Raw genomic sequence first — 16,504 nt, forward strand, 5'->3', positions numbered from 1 at the left:
GCTTCTTGTTATTGTCCTTGTTGCTGCTGTGAAAATAACCAGTATTTTTGCGAGAGAGTGTATCATGGTCGCGCTCTCACTCTCTCGCAGCTTCTTCTAGCAAATCTCGCAAAATCTCGTTTTGACTGCTATGAAATCACGCAGCATCCCTGCTGTGTTAGCTAGTAGCGGAGTGACTTTCAAACCGTACGGTTCATGTCTGCGGTGCGTACTACACGGCGTATAAGTAACGTGTGAATTTCTCTTGTTGTGTGTTCTAGACAAATGTGTTGAAAGTTAAAGTTGCTTCAAGGCAAAGCGTACGTTTTTTGCGGAAAATTTTACGATTATTGTGGATGTGAGATAATAAGAGAGAAAAAATTTTGAATGAAAAAAAAAACTAATATTAGCGTGAAGTCATTCGAATAACTGTTCATTGGAACTTAACTTAAAGTTGCGCAACTAAAATTTACGCATAACAGCCAAAACTACAGTTACTAGACAAACAATAACACATATATACCGTTACAAACGCGAACATGCGGTGCTGTCCGTGAAATAGCTCTGCTGAAAACAACAAATACTCAAGTGTACATACATATAAAGCATCTAAATTCGTACTCCACACAGTAGAGTAACACAGCACGCTTGTGCCAGTGTATAAATCACAGTAGACGCTTTCAAGTACAAAGCGTTAAGTACAAAGCGCGTTGCATAAATATACCCGCGTATATGTGTACCCATGTGTGTGTTCGGGGCAAAGTGTAAAGTGTAGACAAAGCAGATTAATGTAAACGTTGCTGCTAGCTAAGGCATTGAAGCCACAGTCCTGTATAGTGAGTGTATGTGTGCGTGTGCATATAAAACAGTAAGTGGCATTGCATAAATCATGAAGCAATGCGTGTACTATTAAATATTTCAAACCGAATGCAGATTTCACAAGTGTGTAAATGTATTTAATGGGCCGACACGTAGCGTACCAGTTGACGGCGCCGCACTGAAGTGGTCGAAGGTGAGCAAGGCATATGGGTATATGACTGTTGGGGTTTGGCATATTTAAGTTTGAATTTATTAGTAGCAAACACACTTTCATTTCCGCTAAGGAGTGGCGGAACTGCAACCTTTACTGTGTTTTCAACAATCATGTACTTAAGAGCGATATATGAATTGCTATTTTTTATGAAAAATTGTAATATGCTTCTGCTAGAATTATAGTTCTAAGTTGAAGTACTGGAAATTTGAAAAAAAAATAATTTCTTGTAACTTTTTTTATCCGCAATATTTTTTCATCCGCAATATGGTATTTTTAGTGACAAAATTTTGAAAAAAAAACAATAAAAAATTAAAAAAAAAATTTTTACAAAAAAAAATTATAGTTCTTAGTTGAAGTACTGGAAATTTGGAAAAAAAATTCTTGTAACTTTTTTCATCCGCAATATGATATTTTTTAGTGATACAATTTAGAAAAAATAAATAAAAAATTGAAAAAAAAATATTTTTTACAAAAAAATTTACTTAATTTCGAATTTTATTATTATACAAAAACTGTAAATGGATCTTAGACATACTCATACTCATGCCTCTAAAAGAAGTTTAGAATGCTCAGTTGGCATTAGAAGGTTGTTAAAGTTAGATTATTTATAAAAAAATAGTAAAATTATCAATAAATAGTTCACTTCAACGATCAATAGAGACCGTATATAAACATAAAATCGAAGCACAGCCATAGAAGACTTTGAAAAAAAGAAAACGAATTAGACCGAACATTTAAAATGAAATATTTCCCATGGAGTTCCAAACCGAAAAGATTTTGCTTGCTGAGGTAAAAGAGATTTAAAACCTTTACTAAAGGCTGGCCATTTGCGATTAGACGTATTTTTAAGCAGCGTCCAGCCAATCAACAATCTGGTCCATTAATCAGGGGTTACATAGTTTTTTCCGAAAAAGCGTCCCTTCTTTTTAAATTTTTTTTTGATAAATAAAAACTTAAATATTTTACTCAAACTTTTTAATGTCCTAAAGATACACATTCCATGAAATATTATTTAAAATTTCGAAGAAAATAGTATAATCTCTGGCATTGTGACATCGTTTCCGGCGAGCGTTCAGAAAAAATGTTCGTCCAGAACCATGGAAAAGGGTTATTGAAAAAAATCTCTCATCCAAGTTCAAATTGTATCTCCAAGACCTGTCTAAATTTTAATAAAATTGGTCGAGGAGTTCTCGAGAAAACTTAACAACCGAGTTTAAGACTTTGAATGACTATTATGCTATCTTGGTTCTCACAACTACTTCAGAGTGTAACTGCAAAACTATTACTCGGGTCGACTTGAAATTATAGAACAATATTCAAGCGGAATTCAAGAGTATAATGTAAAATTTAATAAAACAGTAAAAAATATCATTTTTTGAACCCCTAGAACCCCTCAAAATTGCTCAATTAATCTCGGTGGTATCTCATTAACAAATAAAAGTTGTTATGCGCCCACACATAAATTTGGTTAACGCTGATTTACATCTCATATTTAACCAAGTAGCGCTGTGTAGGCCTTTAATAACAATCTCAAATGCATTCACACTTCTACTCAACGCGCAGGCATATGGCCCGAAATGTAATGTGTGTAGTTAGAGTAATAGTTCATAGCGCCCAGTGTCTGGCGGCAAATCAAGATAAATGTGAATTCATGCAGCGTGCTTTGCAACTACGCCACCGTCGTCATATACTTTCATTACCAGCGCGTTGTTGCTTTTGCAACAAAGTGCTTACTGTTACACAGTTCACTCTTTGTTTTTCTCTTTTTGTTGTGGTAGTTTTTGTAAATTTATCTGTCTATAGCGCTGAACACTGAGTTATATGTAGTATACTATATCTGCATGAAGCATTTGAAGGCCTGTGAAAATTCACATCGCGCGTTTGTGTGTGTGTGTATGTGTGCTGGGTTTGAGTTTATTTTTCAACTGTGCTTATTTACCGTGTCCTTTACATACTTTTCGCTTTTTTACTACAGTGTTGTTGTTACTGCTCCCCCACACGTTTGCTGCTTTTTGACAAGGACTCCCCGTTCTTTTTATGCTGATGTCGGTGTTAATGCCGTTGGTAATGCTGCGATATGTATGCACGAGTATGTAAAATGTTTGTTGCCACTGTTTTTTGTTATTATTGTTATTGCTTTTCATGCCGCCGCCGATACTTTTTCCTTTCAGCCTGAATTGTGTGCTACTATATAAAACAGTTGCGGTTTCATTGTTGTTGGTGGCTGGTGCCTCACCTTCCAAACATTTTCGGCAACGTTTCGGCACATTTAACTGAATTTTCATGTAACCACACACATATAGGCTGCGAGTGGTGTAGTACTGATTTTGTTTTTTTTTCTGTCAGTTGTATACCCGCTGCGTTAGTCTATTTGTTCATTGTTGTTATTGTTGCTGGTACCGCTAACGTTGTTATTGTCTGTGTCGCTATGCTTCGCTGCATTTTAAATTACATTACTTCCTACTCTCTTCCCATTTTTTTTTGCCAATAGTTAATGCTGTGGAGCTCTTCTTTGTCGAATTTTATAGGGTTTTTAGTTCAACGGTAACAGCATTCAATATGGGAATTGTCACTTGAATTTGAAAACAGAATTTTAGAGGATATTCGCTTTAATTTCTAGCATATATGGAAGCATAAAATAATATTAGTAACGCTTTGGACGCATGATTAGAAGTTAATGTTCCAAGAAACGATTTATCGAGACCCTTTTATCAACATCAAGGACTATGAGCACATTACAGATATTATATCAGCTTTTTATCAATGTGAAACAAAAACTTTTATATTCTTCAAATGCACTACCTTAGCGATATTGGTATTTTCCACCTTAGTGTTGCGTTAACATATGTAGCCTGCTTCGGTTCGCCAAGTGTTAGAGAGTAACGAATAGAACAGAATATACCAGTTATTTAAAGAGACTGATAATTTTACATATTTCTTTTGTCTATTTCAGTAACCCTTGTTTTGATTGCCAACAATCTTTAGAACGAAACTTGGCAATATTGCATAAAGCAGTTGTACCACTATATGAAGTATCCACGTACTCTCATGCATCGAATTCAACTCGCTTTCTTAGTTGTTGCTTTTATATATAAAGTGACTTGTCGAATCGATTGTGGATTCATTTTCTTAGAAGAACCCGTCGGATCTGCTAAATAATTATATTAGGGCTAACAATTTAGGTTGTTCCAGTGAGATTAACCTTTCTTTTCACCTCAAAATCGAGTAGTGAAAACGGAACATGGGAATCAGAATTACTTCTATGTATGGAAGGCTCCCTCGAAGTTCTCCCCAAGTTCGGCTCTCTCAAGGATTTTACTTTGTTTTAGATTGGAATAAAACTATGGTAGACTATTATAGGACTATCATAGAGGTTGCCTCACTTAAGGGGCTATACCAGTGTGAAATTTTCAAAAAAATCGATTTTTTTATTTCTTGCTTATTCCATAATTTATACTTTCAAAAATATCCTGTGAAAGCGGTAAGCTCGTACCTTGAATAATTTTTGAATGGTAGCGTTCTAAAGAGCGACCGTCCGCAGGTATACATAAGCATAACGAAATTTTTTTCAGAACTACGCCATTTTGTTAATTTTTGATATTTTTCAAAAACCGTAGATCATTGTATAGGAAATATATTTAACTTTAATATTATTTTTGAATTTTGAATTTAAAACGTTGGGTTGAAAATTACTAAAAGTTTGTTATCTCACTAACGAGAAACGTCAGAGATACTAAATTTTACAGAAGAAATTGCAGAAGGAAGCTGCACTGAGATTTTTGTACAAAATGGAAAATGGGCGTGGCGTCGCCCACTTATGGGCGGAATTACTCGACCGATTTCAATGAAATTCGGTATATAATATTTTCTTGACACCCTGATGACACGTGTGGAAAATGATGAAATCGGTTCACAACCACGACAACTTCCCTTGTAACTCAATTTTGAAGTCCACCTTATTCCTTCACTTTATAATATATATATAAGGAACCAATGAAGATAGCGAAATAAAACTTTACACAAATACTGTATATGATCTGTGGCATCACTTGTGAAAAAATTGTCGAAATCGGACTATAACTTTTCAAAGCCCCGAATATCGAATATGAAGAATTCAGTGCCCCATGGAAATTTTTCACCGAAAATGTCGGCAAATCTCTCAGGTATCTTAATTTAATTTAGAGGAAATATTTTTCTGCTAATAGTGTAACTTCCCCTAGCTCTCATATAGGATTTTCAAATTGGGTCAAATTGTGTGTTATCTTAATATATCAATAAATTGCGAGAGTATAAAATGTTCGGTTGCACCCGAACTTAGCCTTTCCTTACTTTTTTTTTCAATTTTTTTGTTAAACAATTTGAAATGAAAATATACCTTATTACGTGCAAAAAACTTCGAATCAATCAATCGATCGCCTAATTTTTCATAGATTACACTGGTATAAGGAATTATATTTTTAAATTCGGGCTCAGAAAATTATAAAAGGATAACATCGACTACCTGTGAGCAAAACTAGAATAAACTCAGGATTTGTTGCATGGAACATTTTCTCATGAAACTAAAACGAAAATTGTAAGATGTCTTCCAATATAAAATGTATATATTTTAGATATATTTTGCAATATCTTCCTTATTTTAATTTAATTTTCGTTAAAGAAAATGCTCAATAAAAGTGATTAACTATTATTATTATATTTTTATTGGTTTTAACAATAAACACTCTTTGTCAATATGGACTGGATCGAGAGAATAAAGAAAGTAAGATTTTAATTTAACAAAAATCTCACGCTTTTCACGAACTCTCAAAAAAAATTACAAATCGATTATTTTATATTCTTTTTTTCCTAAAACCAAACGCACATCCCGCAAACAAACGCAGCATACGCCGTCTCTATGATTGCTAGCGCGTCTGACGAACTCTAATCCGCAATAATGTTCTTTAAAATTTTAAAATTCCACAGCATGCAGCTGCGTCCAATTCGGCTATGAAACTTTTATGTATTTCTTTCCAATGTTTGTTTTTGTAGCTCTCTAGCTATGCGCCGTGTACATAAAAGATTGATTACTAATTTCGCTAAGTGCAGAACGCTTTCCAGCGCCAAAAAAAATTTATTTACACACAGTCGATTATATAAACGACGAGTATACTACGTTTCAAGCGAATTACCGAATTTGCACATTTTACGAAAATTGGATAGATTCCAAGACTCAAGGTCGCTGGATTTCATGGCAGCGCCTTGTTTCGCTTGGTTGTCATTTAGATGATTTATATTGCAGCGAAAAATATACATTTTTAGGGGAAAAAAGTTTTTCATGGCTTTATTTCGGCTCCATTATTATTTTATTTCGTTTTTTTCCTGTTTTTTTTTTTTTGTTTTTATTTACCATTCAACTGTGGGTAAAGCTTGTTTGCTTTGCAGCGTATTAGCGCTGCTTTGTTGCGGGTATGGCGACCGACGCCATTTAAATTGTCTACGCGAAAGTATAAATTTCAATAGCGGCGGTTGGTTCTCTTTCATTTTCTGTGTGTCTCATGTGAACATGGCGCCTTGTGAGATTATTTTATTTAAATAGAAAGCATTTACTGCGGCATTTGAATATACTTAAAATGTTTATATTTGGTTTGGTTATTTACATTAGGAATACAGTAGGAGACAGTTTTTTTATGTAAGCTTCTTAAATTTGATTTATTATATTTTTGCTGGGGGTCATAAATATGGTGACAGTTATTTGACAGATTCTTTCCATTCTCCAAATGTGAGGTTTACACTTTTTTTTGATAAAGATCTAATACTCTTTTAGTAAATAGCTAAATTTTTTATAGAACAATCTATAATATAAAAATAAAATATGAGTGACTGGATAAGTACATATATTTGTTCTAATTTCATTACATTACATAACTCGAATACAAAGCGATTAAAATATTTAAAGACCAGAAAAACGTTAACTTCGGCTGTACCGAAGCTAATATACCCTTCACAGGTGCATTTCTTTTAGTAACTATGTGTTTAAGCAAATCTAAAGACGTAAGAAAAAGTAAGTAAAAAAAAAGAAACGTTTTACTAATTCTTTTTAGCCGGGTTGTTTGCTATAAACATTGAGGTTATATAGTTAACCGATCTGAACAATTTCTTCGGAGATTATATTATTACCTTAAGCAGTAATCCATGTCAAATTTCGAGAAGATACCACGTCAAATGCGAAAATTTTCCATACAAGCCATTGATTCCGATCGTTCGGTTTGTATGGCAGCTATATGCTATAGTGAACAGATCTGAACAATTTTTTCGGAGATTAAATTATTTCTATGAACAATAACTCACACCAAATTTCGTGAAGATATGTAGTAAAATGCGGACGTTTTCCATACAAGCCCTTGATTCCGATCGTTCAGTTTGTATGGATGCTTATATGATATAGAGGTCCGATAGTGGCAGTTCCGACAAATGAGCAGCTTCTTGAAGAGAAAATAACATCTGCAAAATTTCAAAACGATATCTTAAAAACTGAAGGACTAGTTCGTCAGACAGACAGACGGACATGGCTAAATCGACTCAGTTTAACATACTGATCATTTATATATATAGTTTATAGGGCCTCCGACGCTTCCTTCTGTTCAGCCACTCAAGCCACGATTACGAAAGAGCTAAGTAGGATTTTAAAGCCCTTAAAATAGTTCGAGCTCTGTCTTCGGACGAAATATATATTTTAAAGTCAACACAATTACCAGAAATCGATAATATGTGGCTAGAAGATAGGATGGAACGAACTATGTCACCTAATCATTTACTGCATCAGAATATGCTAAGCGAGATTTCCCAGAGAGATAATTTCATGATAAAGTGCCATGTACGGTATAAATTCAAACAAAAGGTTGAAAAAATTTTAGTATTCGGTATACGAACGAAAATTCTGTTATCGTTTGAACGCACCTCGTATGAGTGATAAGGAATGAGCCCAAGGTAACCTTTTAAGTACCAAAGCACATTATTCAAATTGTTATAACCTCAATATAACTAATATTTCTGCTACACTAATCGACATCTTCGGTAAAAAGTCACAAGAGGTACCGATATTCTCATATTCGATATACATATAGGAGGTCTAGTGAAAGTATACACCGATTTCGAACAATTTTCGATCAGATTTTTCATAAATTAGAGAATACCTTAGCTTCATTTTTCGTTCCGATATCTCTACTATCTTTATGTTGTAAGGTAAAGGTTAACTAGAAGTCAAAAAAAGGTTCTATAGGAAGTAGGCGTGGTTATAGCACGATTTCACCCTTTTTGGAACTCTGTGAAGTGCACCAATTGAAAATTTGTTTCAGATCAGCAAACCGAGATCGAACTAATCTATATGAAGGTCTGCTGTGGCATTCTGGCAGTTAAGTTAATTCTTAAAAAAGATTGCAGGTATATAAAAATGTTCCAATTCTTCTCCAGAATTCAGGTCAAACCTGCTAGAAATCGCTCTAAATTTTCTACTTATTGTGATACATTTATTTAAAAATATATACTCACATACTTCTTTCCACAAGTTTTTACGAGTAAACTATTAACGCCTATCATGTAGTTTATAGTGTTCATTCACTTCCTCTTTCTTCCTCAACCGATTACACTGGTAATTGATTGCACTAAGGCAAAATGGAAAACCGGCTTTTGTTATTATTATTTTTATTACCGTTACTGATATATTTTAATGGCGCTGGCATGAGTGTGAACGTGTCTGAAGTATACGGAGAGCCAACCCCACGCTATCAACAGCAATTAAGGTAAATGTTAACACGCCACATACGAGTGCATATGGGCGCCATAAAGACAACACTGCAAATGCATTAATGTTCGAGTGGATATCCAATGGCTGAGAGAGAGAGCTGAGTTCATGCTTTATCGCTGTGCCGGATTGTGTCGTTGCACATATTGATTACATTGTCATTAATAGCGACGAGGCATAGTGAGTTCTCGGTAGCAGACAGCAGCCAGCCGGGCGTATACGTAACATATTTCAATGGAGGGGAAACTATCTTACAGCATATACACATATACACTTCTATTTAAGTAGCTCTATATTGAGATTTACAAATTTACCGGTAAATGCATTGCATAATGCATATAAAGAGAATACACACATATGTGTGTATGTGTGCGCTGAATAGATGAGGAAGCATAAACAAACACATTTATTGAAGCCATTCAAGCGTACAACGATTTATCTTAAGACGAAGAAAGACATATCCTTAAAAGCACTATAGGGAATAAATATGTATATATAGACGCATAAATGTGAGTTTGTGTCTATATGTACAGTGGCAGTCTATAGACAAAGCCGCCTAAGCAACAATGTTTTACTTTAGCGGCAGTTGAGCGTAAATGTATGACTTTGCCTGAATATTCAGTAAGTCGTTAGTGAGGCGAGTTTGGGTGCGTATAGCAAAAGGCAAAAGCTGCACAAATACACACACTCACATGTGCAGCTGACAATATATGCTGTTGATCGCTTGCGCTTGCCTTGTGACAAACTACCCAAAAGCACCAGGATTATGTCTGAATGATGCGGCAAATGCTTGTCTCATGTCGTGATGGTATTAATATGTTACAACATACGCATATATACACACTCACACACACATGCGTATATGCGCCCACATGCTTACATGCACATTTATCTTAGCTGGAGGATTTGTGGTGCCAAAGATATATTGAGTAAAATCAATTAAGACGAAATGATATTGAATGATGTCGAAAATAATGAGATATAAGATTGTGTAAGCGTAAAGTAGACAAACAAAGCTGTTTGTAGGGTGGCAAGTAAGGCAAAGCAGTTGACAGAAACTTGGCTTTAATACTACTTTGTATTGATATGGTTGTCAAATGAGTTGTAGGGCGATTGCTTTGGTTTAAAAATTTTTAGATTGATATTAAATTGTTGCCGGTTCAAACGATTTTTTTATAAGAATATAATTTTATTTTGATAATTGGAAAATACCAGAAGTATTCAACCTTCAGTTTCACTAAGTAAATAAATCATAATTTTTTTTTTTTTGTAATTTTTTTGGCGGTCAGTATAGCACTTCTGGAACTCAGAATGAAATCTGTTTGTTCTTTTCGGATATTTGGAGATATAAATGGCGTACATTCAAAACAAAAATCTACAAAAAATATTTGACATTGAGGGACCACCCTAATGACTTCATTTTTCACCAATAAGAGCCGCTTACTCATACACACAAACTTTTGTTTGACAACAAAAATATTAACTCACTTAGTTTTTTTTAAGGCAGACATCAACTTAAGACAATCGAAAGAAGTGATACAAGCACATACCATACAGTATATAGTACATTAATATATATGTATATAAGTCGATATGCTAATATTTGCGCATATTGAAGCAACTTCAACCCATCATATGTCAATACATACCTACATATAAAAATATATATATGTATGAATATATGCTAATATCTCAATTAAGCATACTTGCATATTTAATAGTTTGGAAGAGTGAGTAAGCTCAAATGGCAGTGAATATCAATAAAGAAAGAGGGAAAGTAAAGGAAAGCGCATAAATTTGAATAGTTAAGCGTTTGCACACACGTACCATACATTTATGATTTATGATAAAGTTTTTAGAGCATTAATTGGTTATCAGAAAATGTAATGAAGGACTTAATGATTTTTTAGCACGAAAATTTAAACGGAAGCAGAAGAGAAAGCGAAGTTTAAGGGTAATGAAGAATAAACTTTAACTTTTTTAATATGAAAATTTTGAAAATATGGAGCTATTTCTTTTGAAAAATATTAATAGTACTTGGATTCGCCAAGTATTGGTGTCGAACAAATTATACCAGATGTTCCAACAAACTGACAGTTACTCCTTTCTTCGTTAGAGAAATACTAATTCGTACGATAAACCCCTCTTTGAACACATTAGTTACGAGCAACATCCACATCTTACATTTTCTTTAAAAAATATAATATATTACAAGTTAGAATTAATAACGAAAAATACTCTAGTAAAACTGGTCTAAAAAGTATGAAACTTGGTAGCATTGAAACTAGCGATTATAGCACTTTAATAAAGTATTATCATACTCTCGTGCAACGAATTCAACTCGATTACTTTGTTGTTGCATTCCATGCACATTGCATAATATTATTTTTAGAGAGCAGCACATAAAGATAGAGAGCAGAAAAATGGCGAATCGAAGACTTACATATGATATAACCTGAAATTAGGGTTACCAGTATGAGAGAATATTTTCGTTTATCAAAATATTATAAACATTGACGAAAATTCGAATGAATAAATATCTTTATTTTTTCAAAAACTTAAATTCCCGTTATTTTTTGAACACATAGCCCTTACAAGCTATACTATTTACATTACATTTATTATACAAATCAAGTACTGGGAAAATATATTTATTTCTTCAATTAGCTGTTACTTGGAAAAGTAGTAATTGAATATGACCCTACGCATAAAGGATAATAAAATATATACAATTAAGTACTAATTAAGTAACATAATGAGCGAGTAGCTAGAATGCATTTCCAGCTAAATTGCTCGAGCACTTCAAATCACAATTTCTGGAAGAAGTAAATTATGTAGTAGTATGAACTTATTACGTTTACGTTACGCAGAAATGCAAACAATATACCACTTAATTGACAACTTTGCGAGAAAAACGCTGACACAAATATGTTTGCCTTTCAAAGAACCTACAACTCATTTCTCGTAAAATAATTCATTTCTACTTTTTCTTCTTCCTTCCTTTTAGTTACAAAATCAGCGCTGCATAAAACAATGTCACCAGTAAGAGCACAAGTACCGACAACCGATGCAGCCTTTAAACTAGAAGCCAAAACAACAACAGCGTTACGCGCCACTGATGCAACAACGGAAGTGCTAATATTGAGTAACTGTGAAAATAACGAAAATTTAACGGAATTTAATAGAAGTTAAAGAGTTGAAAACACAGTGAGTACACCGGAGTGGTGCAACGAGTGCGCCGGTTGTGCAGTGTTTTGAGTACGCCTACCGCATCACGGGCGGAGGAAATAGACGAATAACAGGAAGTGTGAGCAAAACAGGAAGTGCTGAAATAGCAAAAGGCAAGCGAAATAAACGGAAATAAAGAAGTAAAAACAAACACACTGTGTGCCGAAAATTCAGCGGAAATGTTTACAAAAATGCAAAAATTCTACATTTTAGCATTTTCAATTGCAACAGTGTTGGTGTTTGCTGATGCAAATGGTTTCGCCGAGTCAGTGCAGCAGCAAGCGACTGCGACAGAGGAAGCGCCGTTAGTGGGTATCACGAGGGTGGTGACAGAGCGCGAGCAGGAAGGTGGTGACAATGAAAAAACGACGCGACAACAAAAACTGGCGGCAAGCGACACACAAACCGCAACGGCAAAGGTAGCAGCAGCGACAACAACAACTGTGACATTAGCATCCTCAAATGCGCCGGCAACACTAACGTCGACCGACGATGTGGACGAGCAGGTTTTGAATACCGCAACAACAGAGCCAGCAGCAGCAAAGGCAGATGAGGGAGTGAGTAATGAGCAGGCGAAGCCAACACAGCGGCAAAAACACTTCGCAGTAGAGGAGGCGGCAGCAGCAACAAATCAGCAAGTACATGCCGTTGTAAAAAATGATATTAGAAAGCGACCAACAACAGCAACAACAACCGAAATTAATGCTGCGGCAACACCCGCCGCCATGCCCACACGCAGTGGCAGTGCAACAGCAGGCGGTACGGCCAACAAATTTGGGGAAGCGCCAACTGAGAATGCCGAAAGTAAATCACGTGCGGATACACATCCGGCAGGCAATGGTGCGGCGAGTAATGGTGGTGGCGGCGGCGGCGGCGGGGCAGCGAAACCCAAAGCGCACGGAAATGTAGCAAAAACACAAATCATTAAAAATGCAAAAGAGTTGCGTACGGAACGCTTGAACGAGCGAGCGGATGTGTATGCAGATGAGCTGGTCGGCGAGCGCAGTGACTTGAAAGTAGGGGAAATTGAAACGGCCGATGGGGTTGCAAATGCGGAGTTCGATTCTAAAACTGTAACAAAGCAGTGGGGTAACAAAATGGAGGCAACTAGTGACATTCAGCCAGCAATTGTTAAGGAAAACAGCGAAACAATGCAAGCAAAGAAGCCGCAAGAACAGGAAACCGCAGAGTGGCTAAAACAGGCGGTGACGACAAGCGAGCAGATGAAAGGTGCAGGCGACACTAAAACTTTAAGAGCGAGCCATGCTGATAACGCGCAGACAGACACAAAGTCGCACGCAACCGAAGAGACAATGGTGGAACCAGTAAAGGATGACATCGTAGAAATGCAAACAGCGAAGGATAGCATCAATATCGAGCTCCGACTCAAGGATGGTCTCTACCGCATTAAATTGGCTGAAATTGTAACGGACGAATACAATGGGAGTGACACAGAAGAGAAGCAGCAGCTGCAGCAGGCAACAGTTGGCGCACCAACTGTAGCGAGTGCAGCCAAACCCAGCGAACTGCTGGAAATAGAAATGAGCTCGGTAGCAGGGGGACAGCCAACTGCAGGGGCTGTGACAACAATGCTACACGCACATGAACAACAAAAACAAGAAGTAGTCACTGAACAACTAGGCCAACATGCAACGCAAACTACACTGACAAATGCAGTCGAACAAAAAGCCAAACAACAACAGCCAGCAGAACCAGAACTCGTGCAGCAGCAACCACCACAACAACCGAACCAATTACGCCGCAAGCAGCCAGCGCACAAAGATATAGAAAACCGACAGGTGCAGCAACACAATGTGCACACCGCAAGCCAGTTGGATAACATGAATGGCAAGCACACGAACAAGAAGCATGAACAAAACAACAAAGCGCAGAATGACCATGTTGTGAACACAAAGCATACAACTAGTGTAATTGGGTCGCGATCCGCTGCACAGCCGACACCGCCCGCACTCAATATAGTTGATCTATATCCCATGAAAATGGAAGATTTCAATCCAATTATACGTGACTCCAATGCGAAGTTGCTGAAAGAGCGTACCATCTATAAGCCGACGGATAGCGTTGAGGATCAGCCACCACAGTCCACTGAAGAGTTGTATGAACGTGCCGACAACCCGGAGGAAGTGAGACACCAACAGCAGAATTTATTGCCAAATGAAGTGAATGCGTTGGATAACATTATACAACGTTACGACAACATCAACAATTTGGCAGCCGCACGACACAGCGTCAATCGTCGGCCCAATACGGCAACAACAACAGCTACCGCACCGAGGACTGGAGTTGTAACGGCGCCTATTAGCCAACAGCAAGCGGGCCGGCAGGCAGATAGCATCAGTGATTTCACCGGAAAACTGCTGGCCGAACAGGATGGTGTCATTACGGAAATCGAGCAAAAGTTCCGCTTGAATGAGTTTGCGGCAACGCCGACAGTGTTGGCAACCGAACCACCACCACCACCCACACGCCCAATAACAAAGCAAGCAACTGCAAGTAAAGAACAACAACTGCCTGCGGGCAAAGCGAGCTACAGTGTCAACCACAAAGTGCAGCCAACCAAAAGCACCGGCAATAAATATACAAAATACAAGGGCGCTGCAACGCAACATGACTTCATTGAGCGACGCGTCAAGAAGAGTTTCGACTTCCCTATGCATCGCACTGCCAGCGTTAGCGATGCACTCGGCATGCCACATGTCGATTTCGCCAATACCAAGTTCAACACGGACGCTGCTGCAGCGCCGCAAAGCCATAGCGAGGTGGCTGCTGGTGGCGCGGAGGGCGGTGAGGGTGCCATGAGAGCTGTACTTGGTGCGCATCCGGAATTTTCAACGACGAAATTCTACAACAGCAAAGAACTCTACAATGAAATGATGCTGCACAATCGGCAGCGGTTGAAGGCAAAAGCCAAGGTGGAGCAAGCCGCAGTCGCGGCAGCAACAACAGCCAAGAATACCGTTGAGAGTGCGGCAAGTCGATTTGCATTGCGCCAAAGTTCAAAGTTGGAAACTGCGCCAAACTATACGCCAAACGCAGATGCGAGCAAAGCAATTATGGGTGAGATGAACATGAACTCGCAGCGTCGGGTTAATAGCGTCAGCGTCGCCAAGAATGTAACTGAGTTGCGCGCAGATAACAACAAAGTGGCGGCGAATGTGGGCAGAGAGGAGGTGCTGAAGGCGAAGAGTGTTGCAGAGAATGCAGGCAAGAAAGTCGCGGAGCGGTTGAGTCAGTTGGTAATGCCAGAGCACGCAATGGAATCCAAGCAAATGTCGATTGCAACAACCACAGTTAGCTCGGCATTTCCGCAACCAGTTGTTGGCGACAAACCAACATCGAAGAAATACCAAAAAGAGCTGCAACGCGCTAAATTGCTACTCAAAACACTTTTGTTGCCGCCGACAAGCGATAATGCCACCATTGCGCATAAGCACAAGCCAACTGCAGCCACAGCCACAACAACGAACGTAATTGCAGCAGGAAATAGCCGAAATTACAGTCATCAAGCCACAGCTGCAGTCACGCCTGACACAGTTACGGCGAGTCATTTGGATTTGGCAGCAACAGCCAAAACTTTTGACATTACGTCCGCACGACGCAAGAGCCAGGCAGTTACGCCCTCAATAGCGACGCAAGCAGCTGTCGGCAATATTGACAGCACCATTTACAGTGCAATCAAGAGCAAGCAAGTTGTCGCAGCACCACTGCAACGGGTTAATTTCGATGGCGTTGATATAGTGCATGTTAAGCGTGCGCAACCAACACGAGCGGCAACAACTGCTGCAACTACAGTAACTACAGTAACTACAACCATCAAGTATGGTGTGACAACAGCATCAACGTTAACTGCCCAAAAACAAAAAACACACGCAACCCCAACACTGGATGACCCCACAACCCCTTCATCGCTCATCTATCCATATCCGCAGTTGCAGCGTGCAAAGACGACCCATATTAGCCAACCGCACGACACCACAGCCACCGTGCGCCTCAGCAGCAGCAGCAGCACAATGCCGCTGTCGCCCACCTCGACCATCACCACCACCGCAAATCTCTCGAAATCCTCCTCAAAGCCAATTGTCCGACCACGCATACTTAGTCGCCTGCAGGAGAAAATCAACTCACTCGAATGCGAAATACAAAACGTGCCGAGCGATGCGCACTTGTGGCGGGGCAATGAGACGCATGAACTGCTGCTACCCATTATGGTGAGTAGAACGGACGGACGGAATTGCCTTTATGCGTACTTTGTTCTGTTGTTGTGTTCTATTTATTTTTTTTTTTATTTCATACATATTTTTATCCCGCATAAGCCTGCAAATACGCATATTATATTAGCAAACATACAATATGCCAAGCTATTATTATACTCGTATGCCCACAACTGGCATAATATTTGTACGGACCTATATGTGTGTGGTCGTTGATAAGTAAACCTTTATTGGCTTTCATAACAAATTCAT

At 38.1% G+C, this 16,504-nt stretch overlaps 1 protein-coding gene across 1 annotated transcript in view; it reads left to right on the forward strand.

The window, feature by feature from the left end:
- Positions 1–147: 147 nt before the first annotated feature.
- Positions 148–16,504, forward strand: part of LOC105214172 (uncharacterized) — a 57,356-nt gene continuing 40,999 nt past the window's right edge. Inside the window, exons 1-2 of the mRNA XM_011187434.3 lie at positions 148–991; positions 11,800–16,249. Coding sequence (XP_011185736.2) covers positions 12,200–16,249 — 4,050 coding nt within the window. The 5' untranslated portion in view covers positions 148–991; positions 11,800–12,199. The remainder of the gene's footprint in view (positions 992–11,799; positions 16,250–16,504) is intronic.

This window comes from Zeugodacus cucurbitae, chromosome 3 (genome assembly GCF_028554725.1).
Source record: "Zeugodacus cucurbitae isolate PBARC_wt_2022May chromosome 3, idZeuCucr1.2, whole genome shotgun sequence".
NCBI lineage: Eukaryota > Metazoa > Arthropoda > Insecta > Diptera > Tephritidae > Zeugodacus > Zeugodacus cucurbitae.